This window comes from Phoenix dactylifera, chromosome 2 (genome assembly GCF_051530095.1).
Source record: "Phoenix dactylifera cultivar Ajwa chromosome 2, Ajwa_hap1_PhDact_Kaust_v1.1, whole genome shotgun sequence".
NCBI lineage: Eukaryota > Viridiplantae > Streptophyta > Magnoliopsida > Arecales > Arecaceae > Phoenix > Phoenix dactylifera.
The window spans coordinates 47849726-47862758 of record NC_143191.1 but is presented as its reverse complement, the minus strand read 5'-3'; the positions used below and the strand labels follow the sequence as shown (position 1 = coordinate 47862758).

The window sequence follows — 13033 nt, the reverse complement described above, 5'->3', positions numbered from 1 at the left end:
TTTTGGGCATATAATAACAATCTTCTAATTGTAGGAGCTTTCCCGAAGGCAATTCCAAGTTGTAGGTTCCAACAGCTTCAGCCTGGATGGACTCTCCTCCAGCGCCATACAGCTCGAAGTCACCTTTCTTCAAAATTTTAATTTTCTGTAGTCCATGCAAAGATTTGCAAATGTGAAAACCACAGCCGGTATCCAATACCCATGAATTTGAATTTGAAGAACTTAATGACAAGTTGGCATGTAACATAAACATACCTTTTGATGCAACTCTTGCATCGGTCTTCATACTTGCAAGAAAACTCTTGCAATTCCTTTTCCAGTGTCCAGCTTTGCCGCAATGAAAACAGGTACTTGATCCGGAGTTTTTCTTTCCTTTTTTCTTTTTGATGCTACTCTTAGGGTTCAATCTTTTCTTAGAACCCTTATTGCCCGATTTTCTCTTAGAGGTGCCATCTATAAGAAGGAGTGAACCTTTATCCTTCTTAATATGGCCTTCAGCTGTTTTGAGCATATTTAACAGCTCGGGCAGGGAGGTGTTCAGCTTGTTCATGTGAAAGTTCACAACAAACTGAGAGAATGAATCAGGCAGTGATTGCAGGATCAAATCCTGACTGAGCTCACTATCCATAGCAAAACCTAATTGACTTAATCTGGTGATCAAGTCTATAACCATAAGAACATGGTTTTGCACTGGAGTTCCTTCATTCATTCTAGCACGGAACAACTGCTTAGATATCTCATACCTAGCAGTCCTGCTTTGTTCTCCATACAACTCTTTTAAATTGAGAAGTATGGATTGAGTGTCCATGCCTTCATGTTGCCTTTGTAATTCATTGCTCATAGAGGCAAGTATGATACATTTGACAGTCACACTGTCATTTTTCCACATCTTATGTGTGGCAACCTCCTCTTCTGTAGCATCATCCCCTAGATCTCCAAGATCAGGGGTTTCAAGTATATAGGAAATTTTCTCCTGAGTGAGTACTATCTTTAAATTCCTCAACCAGTCCACATAGTTTGGTCCGGTCAACTTGTTGGCATCTAAGATGCCTCTTAGTGAAAGTGAAGAAGCCATTTAATAATTCTACATATGCAAGAACATAACTAATATAAGCAGACCAATCATGATGACATGTTTGCAACTAGATAAGGACTTTAATCTAATTTGTCTCCTACTATTTTTATCGAATATCATAGCCCTCTCCTATGATAAACGTGAAAATATAATTTTTCTTAGTAGGGTTGAGATCCTAATTCATCATAAAAAGCCTTGTGTTTATACAACAAACTCTTATGAGTTCAAAGGTAGGAACCTCTTTCCAATTGCATCTCATGCAATTCTCAACTTTATCTTGTCCTCTTAAAATACTTATTGCCTTGTGTTAGCACAACAAACAATAATATTTTAGTTAAGTCAAACCCTTCATTTCCATATAGTCATATTCGAATAATATTGCCCTTGTGGTTGCACAACAAGGCAATATATTAAAATATGCCATAAGCATCTTAATGCACCAAGACAGTATAACATCAGTCCCCATTGCAAGTTTTGTGTTAGCACAACAAACTAGCATGGATCTTGACATAATAATATCGAGGCATGAAGGAAGGCTATCAATAGTGTTATATCAATATTAAGCTTATCCATAATAGGCAATCAAACAATTGGCCAGGTAAGCAGGTGGGAGGCTCCCCTTACTCAGAGAGTAAGGTCCTAATTAAGTAACCACCTTTAGTGCTTTCCTTAGACACCAATTAGATTAATTGTTCTAGAATGGGTTAGCTCAAAGTTTTTCAACACTATGACTTAATATAATTTTTATTGAGGGCTTACTAGTCTCTAGCACATTCTTTAATTGTAACATACATTTAACATATCTAAAATAAGCTATCATGCATCATAGCTATCTCATAGCATGTATAAATCATAAGCAACTAATTAACATGCTTCAACATATTTTCATATGGAAAATTTCATATCATGACATTTTATTACATATCATATCATATATGAATCATATATTTCAGCATTTCATTAAGCATATGACATTACTATCTCATAGTAAATTAATAATCATACATCATATATAATTATTTGATTGAACCAATTAAGGATGGCTCTGATACCACTGAAGAGTTTTAGCATGTTATAATGCGCAGCGGAAGTTAGGAATTTTAAAAATTTCTTGATAAAGTTCCTTAACATAAAACCCTTATAAGCCAAGATCACCTTAATGGAAGCAATCAAATAATATAATATAAATGCAGAAATAGAAGAATACCTCTAACGCTAATCCAATATGCAGAATTTCCACTAGGTGCCCAAGTGTTCACCCTCCAACGTTGATCCACACGAAAACTTGATTTAAGTCTTAAGCTCCAAAGACTTTGATCCTTAATGCAGAATTCTTAAAGAACTCTAATGGCTTGCTTTCCTTTCTTTCTATTTTTCTTTAACCTTCTAGAATCACTTCTAATCCTTTTGTCCTAAAGAAGACCACCTTGTCTTGGCTTAGGACACACTAGAAGCAATGCTAGAAAGAAAGAAACTAATGTAAGAAAGAAAGAAGAGAGGAGTGGGGTGGAGTTGGAATGATGAAACCCATGGAGTGCTAGCCTATTTATAATAGGTGTAGGGATGCATCTCCAAGGGATGCATCCCATCCACACATCCTTTCATGAAAGGACATCATCTAAGGGCCATATCAAATAAGAGGAGGTGCAGATCAAGTGAAGAGGTGTATCAAATGATATGTCCTTTCATGTGGTGCCATATTTTGACCAAGTCAACATCACATGCTAATCACATGTCCATCATGCCTCACCTCTTGATCTTTCATGATGATGATCCAAGGGCTCCAATGCAAGGCGCCATTTACTTGACCCATTATGTCTTCATCCAATGGTGGGATTAAGATCCAATGGTCAATTATGATAGCCATCCTCTAACCCAATCCAATTGGGTTAAACCAACTCTCCATTATGTCTTCATCCAACGGTAGATCAAGATCTAACGGTCTAGATTGAATGATTTATTAAATCTAATCCAATTAGACTCAAACCAAGCCAATTAGGTGCCAACTCTTGGCTAACCCATATTAGAAGATGATCTAATCAAATTAGATCAATTAAGAATTAGATTCGAATCCAATTCGAATCAAGAGCTAAGGGTTTGCAACACCTGCTAGGATGTCTATCTTGCAAACATGATCTAATCCAATTAGACCCTTAATAAGTTTTCTTGTGTGTGACCCATTGGGTTCCATACTTAGCCAGCAATAGGTGTGAGTGCAAGTTGACCCAACTTGATTAGAACTCTTCTAATCAATTTAAGTCCAAACTGTGCGAACCCAAACTTAACAATTAGAATCCTTTCTAATTGGTGATCGAATTAAACTCTTTAATTCGATCAAACCTATAAGACAAGATTGACGTCTAGCAACGTGTCATGTCTACCCGGAAAATATGGAATTTGGTGGAAATACTAAAAATACCCTTCAGTGGCAAGTTACCGTGCAATTCAATCCTTTAATCAAACTGCATCCCAAATATGTATATGAGTATGAATATATGTCAAACTCAATTTCATATTCATATTTTTCTCAATCTTTTAATAATAATTCAAATAATGAAATATTAGAAACTCTTTCTAATTTTCATTCTGCTTTGATCAAAGGCTTCCTGAATTATCATATGATTAGAATAAATAGGATGCTATCTTCTCTTACTAGAAGTGATTAATTCCTTGTTGACCTACTCATAATCTTCGTACACAATTCACCATATCCAGAAGACCTCGTACATAACTTATTGTCATGAATGAGTGTAAACCAAAATATGGGTTCATGTGCACAAGATACCATGGTGATCTCAGGTCATAGGATCAGTTGCACAACTCCCACTAAGAGAATCATCTTTTGACATGTAAGTAAGACTTCATAAGATTTCTCTTTGTAGGTCAATTCAGTGAACTCATTCCTCTAATGAGCACCCACATCTTTATATTAGTGTCTCCACACAAATGATTGTGAGATCAATCATCCTCTGCATCGAGCATACATAAGACATGCCAGTCTTTCCGGTAATCATTGATCTCCGACTCAATGTACCAATGACTGGGAATATTTAAGATTAGGATTTTAGGATTTTAAGTCTCACTAGTATGATCTCATCATAGTCTTAAAACCATTGCCCTAATCTAAGGAGTTTATCATAAATATAATCAACAGCATATGATAAAACATAACGCCTTTATTCATATTTAAATGTCATGTACATGATTTGGACAAATCAAAAGAAAAAACCTTTCGCAATACATATTGCGATTGGCTTGTAGGGCATCTACTCTTTCATATGGGCCTGGAAGTAGGGTCGGAGCCTCCGAGCCGAGATGACCAGGGCAAAGATTGTTTTCTCCAGCTTGGAATATTGGGTCTCAGCATCCCTCAGGACCCAGCTAGTATAATACACCCATCTTTGAAGCTTGTTCTCTTCTCGGATCAGGACCGAACTTACCGCGACCGGGGAGACGGCCAGGTACAAATAGAGGAGCTCACCCTGCTGGGGTTTTGTGAGTAATGGAGGGGAAGCAAGAAGGCGCCTAAGCTCTTCAAAAGCTTGCTGACATTCCTCCGACCATAGAAAGTTCTTCGGTCGCTTGAGAATTTTGAAGAATGGGAGGCACTGCTCGGCTGATCTGAAAACAAATCTTACTAGAGCTACGACCCGCCCAGTGAGCTGCTGTACCTCCTTGACTGTCTTTGGTGGCACCATCTCTAGTAGCGCTTGGATATTCTCAGGGTTTGCTTCGATTCCATGCTGGGTTACTACGAAGCCGAGAAATTTGTCCGAGGTGACTCCGAATATGCACTTGGCAGGGTTGAGCTTCATTTGATACTTTCTGAGTGTAGAGAATGCCTCATCGAGGTCAGCTACATGGTTCTCTGCTGTTCGGCTCTTCACCAGCATGTCGTCCATATAGACCTCCATGTTTCGGCCTATTTGATTTTTAAAGATCTAGCTGACCAGCCTTTGATATGTTGCTTCGGTATTCTTCAACCCGAACGACATCACTTTATAGCAATAAAGGCCCTTGTCGGTGATGAAGGTCGTCTTCTCCTCATCTTCTGACGCCATTCGGATTTGATTATATCTCAAGAAGGCATCTATGAAGGTCAGCAACTGATGTCCCGAGGTGGAGTCAACGAGCTGGTCGATGCTGGGGAGAGGAAAGCTGTCCTTTAGGCAGGCCTTGTTCAAGTCGGTGTAGTCCACGCACATGCGCCACTTTCCGTTAGCTTTCTTCACGAGGACCATGTTGGCGAGCCAATCTGAATAGGAGACCTCCCGGATGAAGCCAGCTTCGAGAAGTTTGTCAACCTCCTCGGACACTGCTCGTTGTCGTTCCGGCACGGAGCTCCGTTTCTTCTGCCTCACAGGTTTGCAGGTCGGTTTCACCTGGATTCGGTGAACCATGACCTCAGGGTCTATCCCCGGTATGTCCGCGGACGATCAGGCGAAGACGTCTATATTGGACCGAAGGAACTCGATCAGATGGTCTCTTTCGTGAGAGCCCAAGCCGGAGCCGACTTGCACGGTTAGCTCTGGGCAATTTTCTTTTAAGGAGATATGGATAAGAAGCTCACCAGGTTCTACCCGTTCTTTCCGGAAGGCGTTCCGCACTTCCAGAGTTTCGATGGGCAGTGTCTGATCCAATGCTTGGGTTGGCACCTTGGCCGGTTGCTCCACTTGGCTCGGTGCTTCAGCCAGTTGCTTTGCTTTGTGGTCGCCATATAGCATTGCTTAGCTATTGACTGGTCTCCATGAACCTCGCCTACTCCTCGATCGGTGGAAAACCGCACGAGCAGGTGGTAGGTCGAGACCACAGCTCGGAGGGCGTTAAGCACTGGTCGTCCAAGAATGGTGTTGTAGGCCAAGGACAGGCGGACCACAAGAAAATCCATCCTCACTGTGCTTTCTTGAGGGGCGAGCTCGACCGTGACAAGAAAACTGATCCCGCCCTCAACCGAGATCGAATCTCCGGTGAATCCGACCAGCGGAGCGTTCATTCTCTGGAGCTGGCTTTCTATCATCCCCATTTTTTGGAAGGCATCATAATACAAAACATTCGCCGAACTTCCATTATCAACCAAGACACGCTTTACATCAAATTTATTCAAGATCATGGAGATGACCACAGCATCATCATGGGGAGTCTCAATCCCTTCTAAGTCCTCGTCCGAGAACGAGATAGCTTCGGAAGTACGTGGGTGCTTCAGAGGGGTTTCTCCCCCGGCTGGCTCTTCAACCGAGCCTCCTTCGGTCAGTCCTCTCACAATGGTTTTGATGGTGCTGGTGATGGGCCTGTTGTCATTTGGATTTTCAGACGGTGCGGCATTTTCAACCGGCCTTCTTTCTTCGTGCCGGTTCTGCACAAACCGTTGAGTACTCCATGGCGAATGAGCTTCTCGATCTCATCTTAGAGCTGGAAGCACTCCTCCTTATCATGGTCGTGGTCCCGGTGGAAGCGACAATATTTTCTTGGGTTGCACCGAGCTCCCATCTCCCGCATCGGGGGTGGGGGTCGAAGGTAGTCTCGTCCTTCTATCTCCATGAGGATCTCCGCCCGGGGTGTATTGAGGGGAGTGTAATTCACGTACTTTTTTGGAGGCACCCGAGGTCGAGGTGGGGACCTCGGCCAGGGTTGCGGCCGCTGTCGAGACGGACTCCTCAAACGAGGGAAGTTTTTGTCTTGGCAGGGAGACTGGCTTCCCGAATGGCCGTGTTACTCGCGGCGCTTTTTCTGCTTCTTCGAGGCCTGCTCGGCTGCACCCCGCCTGGAGGCGATGGCCTCCTCGGCCTTCGCATACTTTCGAGCTCGGGTCAGCATTTTAGTAAAGTCGGGGGGATGTTCTTCTCAATAGAGAGGAGGAATCTGTAGGACCGAGCTTCAGTCTTTAGCGCTGACATAGCTATCGACTGGTCGAGCTCGCGGACTTCCCAGGTTATGGCGTGAAATGGTCGAGATAGTCTTTGAGGGGTTCTCCCTCCTTTTGCTTGATATTAAGGAGAAAATCTGACGTTTGCCGCTGATGTCGGCTGGCAGCAAAGTTGGTGGCGAACTGCCTGCCGAGCTATTCAAAGGAGGACATGGTGCTCGGCTTTAGCCCAGAGAACCAAAGCCGAGCCGTTCCTCGGAGTGTCGCAGGAAAGGTCTTGCGGAGCAAGGCCTCCGAGGACCCTTGGTGTGCCATGAGGGCCCGATAGCTCTCTAGATGGCCGAGGGAGTCGGTAGTCCCATTGTAGGGCTCTATCTGGGGCATTTTGAACCGTGGTGGGATTGGTTACTCCTCAATCTAGCGGGACAAAGGTGACCTGGTGGAAAACTCGAAGTCACCCTCGCGCCTTGCCTTCTGGCTGTGGAGCGCCTCGATCTGTCGCTCGAGCCTCTCGACCTTCTTATCGAGTTTCCCACCTTGGGGAACTACCACAGTGATCTACTCCGGCGCTGGTTCGCCTGGAGCTGATTCCGTCTCCGAGGGCTGTGGCCTTTTGTCTAGGCTCCTCCCTAGTGGTTCTTTCCGGGGAGACGCTCGGGTTGAGCCTTGGTAGCAGTGCCGTTCTCCATTGTTGGCCGTCGATCCGTCTGGAGAGAGAACTGGCTGGGCCTGACCCTGTGGAGGCGGTATAGGGAGAGCCTCCATACACTGCAAGCCTTGGACTACTGTGGCCAAAGCCTGAACTTGCTGTACCAAAGCATTGAATTGCTCCGGTTAGACTTGGGGGACTGGGTCCGCCGGAGGTTTTGGTGGTGAATTCTGGATTGAGTATCCGATACTTAATGCAGGACGTCGGGAGACATTGGAAGCTCCTTTGCTCCTTAGCTTCATGGCCGCGACTCGGGCCCTTCCTCTAGCGCCAACTGTTGCTGGAAATTGGACCCGGGGGCGACCACTGGCTGAAAAAGGGGAGCTCCGGTAAGAGTGGCGGTCTGTCGGTGGGCTGCATCCTCCGAAGGACCTGCAAGAAGCCGGTGGCCGGGGTTTCCGGCACCGGCCCTCCGATGTTTAAGTCAGAGGGGACTATTGTGTAGAGGAAGAGAGATTATCTCCTAAAGTTTCCAGAGTTCGGACCTTTCTCTAAGAGGAAGAGGTTTTTCTTTTATAGAGGGGTACAGGATTACCTGTGATGTGACGGGACGAATGAGTTACCGCCATGATTGAGCACGATCATGTGAATTAATGCATCGCCGTGGAAGATCAGGCTAGAGCCAATGAGTCATCGTGGGTGATCGGACGTAGTTGAGTGGGTCAATTGGTTGCCGTGGAGGGCCTGAGATCCGTGGATAGTATGCACATTAATTGTTGAGTGAGCCGGAGATCAGCGGAGGCCATGCACATTAACTGTTGAGTGAGTCGGAGATCTGCGAAGGCCATGCGCATTAATTGTTGACAGCGATAGCAGGGCATGGTCCCCGATTGGGCTGTAGAAGGATGTGACCGCAGCGGGTGGATGGTGAGGTCGGGCTTCCGAGGTCAAGAATGCCGAGGTCGGACTCCTGGTCGGGCGTCTCTGAGGTCGGGCGCCATGAAGTCGGGCACCCTGAGGTCGGGCGCCAGGTCGGAAGCCCTGAGGTCGGGCGCCTCCAGGTCGAGAGCCTTGAGGTCGGGCGCCACCAGTCACGTGCTGGCGATGCGTTCATGTGTTTCGGGGCAATTCATTTTTCCGCCAACAATAACTATTTTACTGTATTTGATTTCATATGGTTAAACAAAATTTTGATTAGGCTTTTTGTCTTCCTCATAATTCAAAAAAAAAACTAAATCTAGAAAATTTATTGAAAAAACTAAGGTTCTTATAATAAACTACATGGATATAGGCTCTTTATATTAGTCCCATAAACTAGGGTTGCAGAAAGGCTGAGTTGGGCCGAGGTAAGCTTGACCTCGACACAATTTGGTTTCATATTCAGGGCATGATTTGGATTTAGACCAATCCATTAGATAACCAGATGGGCCAAGTTTGGTCTATGAAAAGAATTTTAGACTGTGGGATATTTGGGTTGGATCAGGGTCAAGCATGACCTGGAAGAAACCTGAAATGTTCTAGTTTGGGTCGGAACCAGATTGGATCGAATTTGCAACTGAAGTCGAGCATTTAGCTATTATTTCAATGCTAAAACATAGTAATTGATAATTAAGTATAAATTACTAAATTTAAATAAAATTTAAAAGACTCAACTTAAACTTGAATTTTTAGTCAAAAGTTTTTAATTTCATTTGAGGAATTAATCATTCTTAAATTTACAACCTATATTTTTTAATATATATATATTGATATATTGATATAATTGAACCTTATAAAAAAGATTCTACCAAAACAAACGATGAAATATAAATGTTTAAGTAAAAATATTTGAGAGAAGACGTGGCTTTTGAGATGGAAAAAAGAGGAATTAGTTTATACAATTTGAATTTTTGGATCAAATAATTATATTTGAGTCAATCAAATTCATTTTTTGTTGACCCAAATTAGACCTACAGATCGGTCGAGTCAGGTTGGGTTGAAAGTATAAAATCTAGGCCTAACCCAAAATTTAGATTAGGTCCAATTTTGAAACCCAATCCAACTCACATATTCTCAAATACAACCGGTCTAATCAAGTTGAAACCAGGTCGATTCATAGGTTAATCCAACCCATTTACAACCCTACCACAAACTTTCATATTTGCATATTAATTCTCCTGAATTTTATATTTTTGTATTAAATCTACAATTCTATAACTCTTTACATATAAATCACTGGGATTTTTTTAGCCTAAATCAAAGATTCTTAAACTATTCCACTAATAGTGTTAGTTTATCAATAGTTTCCATATGTTTGGCCATGCTCTTACAAAATAGAGAAAGAGAAAGAGGTAGGAGTGGTAGGGGGTAGGGTACTCACAAATTTTGCCCTATCCGTACCCGACCCATTTAAAATTCTACTACCAGAACTCATCTCAAACCTAATTAAAAATTTAATCAAAACTTCTAGACCCATCCCATCAAAAAATGATAAATCCATCTAGTACCTGAACCCACTCGATTAATATTTATTCAGATTCAGTTATTCGATTGGTTCAAGTACCTATCCAGAAAATATTAAAAAAAAGAAAGGGGGGGGGGGGGGGGGGGGCAATAATATCAACTAAAAATGAGTATAAATAAAGGTAGATGTTAGATATCCTTGAGGCTTGGGATCAAGTCCCCTCAAAATAAATATATTTTTATAAAATTTAATAAAATATATTATAAATATTTATATTAATAAATATAAAATTTAATAAATATAAATATTTTTTGTAGCCTAGTGATAAAGGTAGAGGTTAGATATCCTTGAGGCTTGGGATCAAGTATATTTTTATAAAATTTAATAAAATATATTATAAATAATTGAATTCGGGTTGCGGGTACCCAAGGAGCAAAAATCCCCAACCCGTCCCAAACCCTAACGGATTCTAATTTTAAATCTCAAATCCATTTCAAATCCTATAAGGTTTTGCTAGATGGATCCTATTAAGATTTAGTATGGGTTGGATGCCTGAAAAAATTCGCCCGGCTGCTATCTTAGAGAGAGGAAAGCAGAAAGATATAAGGTGGGTGGGGAGCTAGGGTGAGAAAAGTGAGTAGGCTGAGAGGGGAAAAAAAAAAATCCAACTCCTAAATTTCTCTCCACTCGAACTCACTTCAAGTTTTTCTTTGCCCTCTTCCGACTGTAGTAATCTTTAACCGTGGTTTGGTTAAAGAACATAATGAAAGAACTAACATGCACAATGAAGTAGATCGTAGAGATTGATGAGGACATATAAAGATTTGGGGATTTAATACACAAATATGGAAGACTGTAGGTAATATTGTGCCTTATAACTCTTACCTAAAAATATATCGATATCAAAAGTACTCGGATTGCTAAAATAAAACTCAGATTTTTAAACCATATATAGACACGAAAGGTAGCTCCCAAAAGAACTGGAGCTTGGATCGACTACAGCAAAAAAGAACAACATGCACATGTGATGATAATTAGGTACTTGCCAAACTTAGATAAGACATTGAATTTGCTAAATGATGGAAATCTACTTTGAATGCAGCCTTGGGGAAATGTGATATCCATGCAATTAATTGGTCCTAACTTTGCTGCCATGTTTGAATTATGATATGCTATGCCCCGTTGACTTTCGAGCCATATTCAGGCAAAGAGAAAGTCAAACTTGATAGCCGTGCCTCAGAGGAACCCTCTCCACATCGTTCAATAGATTCTTTGATCTGTGACGAAGAAGAGGTCGTACTCCTTAACTTACTTCTATATTTACATCCCTCCCAAAATTAGAACTGCTTCTCAATCATCCAAAATAGTCTCCTGACCTTCCCAACTTGAACACTAGATCCCCTTACGGTATAAATTCTTTTGCAACCCATCACACCGCTAAATTTAGTGGGACACCTGTCCAAAAATAGCAACCCTAAAGAACTGATCTCCCTCTATATATCCCCCTTAGCTCCTTCCCCTCCCCACCAAGACCCATCTCAACCTCGCAGCATTAGCATCTCAAGCCAAGGCCATTGGAAGATGGCCCCCAAGCCCCAAGCACTCCTCCTCCTCCTACCCCTCCTCCTCCTCTCTCCTGTCACAGCCACTGATATTCTTGAGATCCTTAATCCACTTAGTGATTATTCTACATTTACCAAATACCTCATAGAAGCTAACCTTGTTGATGAGATCAACCGCCGTGACAACGTCACCGTTCTTGCTGTTAAGAACTCAGAAATAACCCCCATTTCCTCCCTACCGGCCGACGTTCGTAAGAATGTCATGTTCGTCCATGTCGTCCTCGGCTATTATGACCCTTATAGTATCAGCCACCTTCCTGATAAGACTTCCCTTGTCCCCACCCTTTTCCAAACCACCGGCCTCGCAGCCAACCAAAATGGGTACGTGAAGGTCACGGTGAGGCCTATAAGGGAAATTATCTTTGGTTCAGCTACCCCGGGGTCTCCCCTCGAGTCCTACTTGATCAACGTGGTTGGAACAGACTCCGACAAAGTATCAGTCCTCCATATCTCCGATCCCATCATCCCATCTGGTATTGATGGTGCGAGAAAAACAACTGCACCTGTCACCACACCGCCATCTGCTTCGTCTCCGGCAAAGCAGGTGACACCTGCTTCCTCTCCGGCAAAGCAGGTGAAACCTGCACCGGCTCCTATGGAGAAGAAGGCAGCCACCGGCCCTGCAAATGCTCCAAAGGCAGCCACCGGCCCTGCAAATGCTCCAAAGGCAGCCACCGGTCCTGCAAATGCTCCAAAAGCGAGTGCATCATCACCATCGACCGGGAACGTGCCCGAAGCGCCAGCTGCCCCACCTAAGGAAGCTGGGAAAGCGCCAACATCCCCTTCTTCGGCAGGCCGAGTAGTCGTGGGTGCAACCATGGGGCTTGCCATGGGGGTTGTTCTCCTAGGTGTTTGCTAATTTAACCGAGCGTGCGAGGGGTCATGGCTTGTTTGATTGTAATGTCACTGGTTTGAGATGTTAAATTGTGGGCTTGGAAATTAATAAGAATGGTTTTGGTTTCATCAGTTATCTTTCTATGTAGCGGTTAATATGCCAATAGAACTCATGAATAACTTTTGCCTTCACAAATCCTATGTTTCAACTGCAAATGCAATTTTATATCGGACGGGTAGCATAAAAATTAAAAAACTTATAAAGATAACTAATAAAGGTTCGTTTAATAGGAAGCCACAAATAATAACTCGACCCCCTTCCGCACAGAGAGTGCAAACTTTTGCACTCCATATGGTAGATTAGAAATCCAAGTAATTAAACGCTCCTTGGCAATGGCGGCCATGGACGCTCCCCCCCAAATCCGTATCCTTTTTGAAGGGTTGCTATATCTCCTTTATTTGGACTCATTTGTAACCGATTCGAGCCCCAATTCCCCTCGGTTCCACTCCACGTCCGTTTCATCTTGTTATTGTCGCTCTCTTGAAA

The 13033-nt window shown here is 42.9% G+C and overlaps 1 protein-coding gene across 1 annotated transcript; it reads left to right on the top strand.

Moving 5' to 3' along the window:
* The first annotated feature begins 11315 nt into the window (after positions 1-11315).
* LOC103717109 (fasciclin-like arabinogalactan protein 14) lies at positions 11316-12602 on the top strand. The gene has a single exon (XM_008805370.5). The coding sequence runs from the start codon at positions 11612-11614 to the stop codon at positions 12509-12511; it is 900 nt and encodes a 299-aa protein (XP_008803592.1). The 5' UTR covers positions 11316-11611; the 3' UTR covers positions 12512-12602.
* Positions 12603-13033: the final 431 nt, after the last annotated feature.

Excerpts from the sequence above, each read along its gene's own strand:
- LOC103717109 (XM_008805370.5), top strand. The coding sequence starts at position 11,612 with ATGGCCCCCAAGCCCCAAGCACTCCTCCTCCTCCTACCCCTCCTCCTC.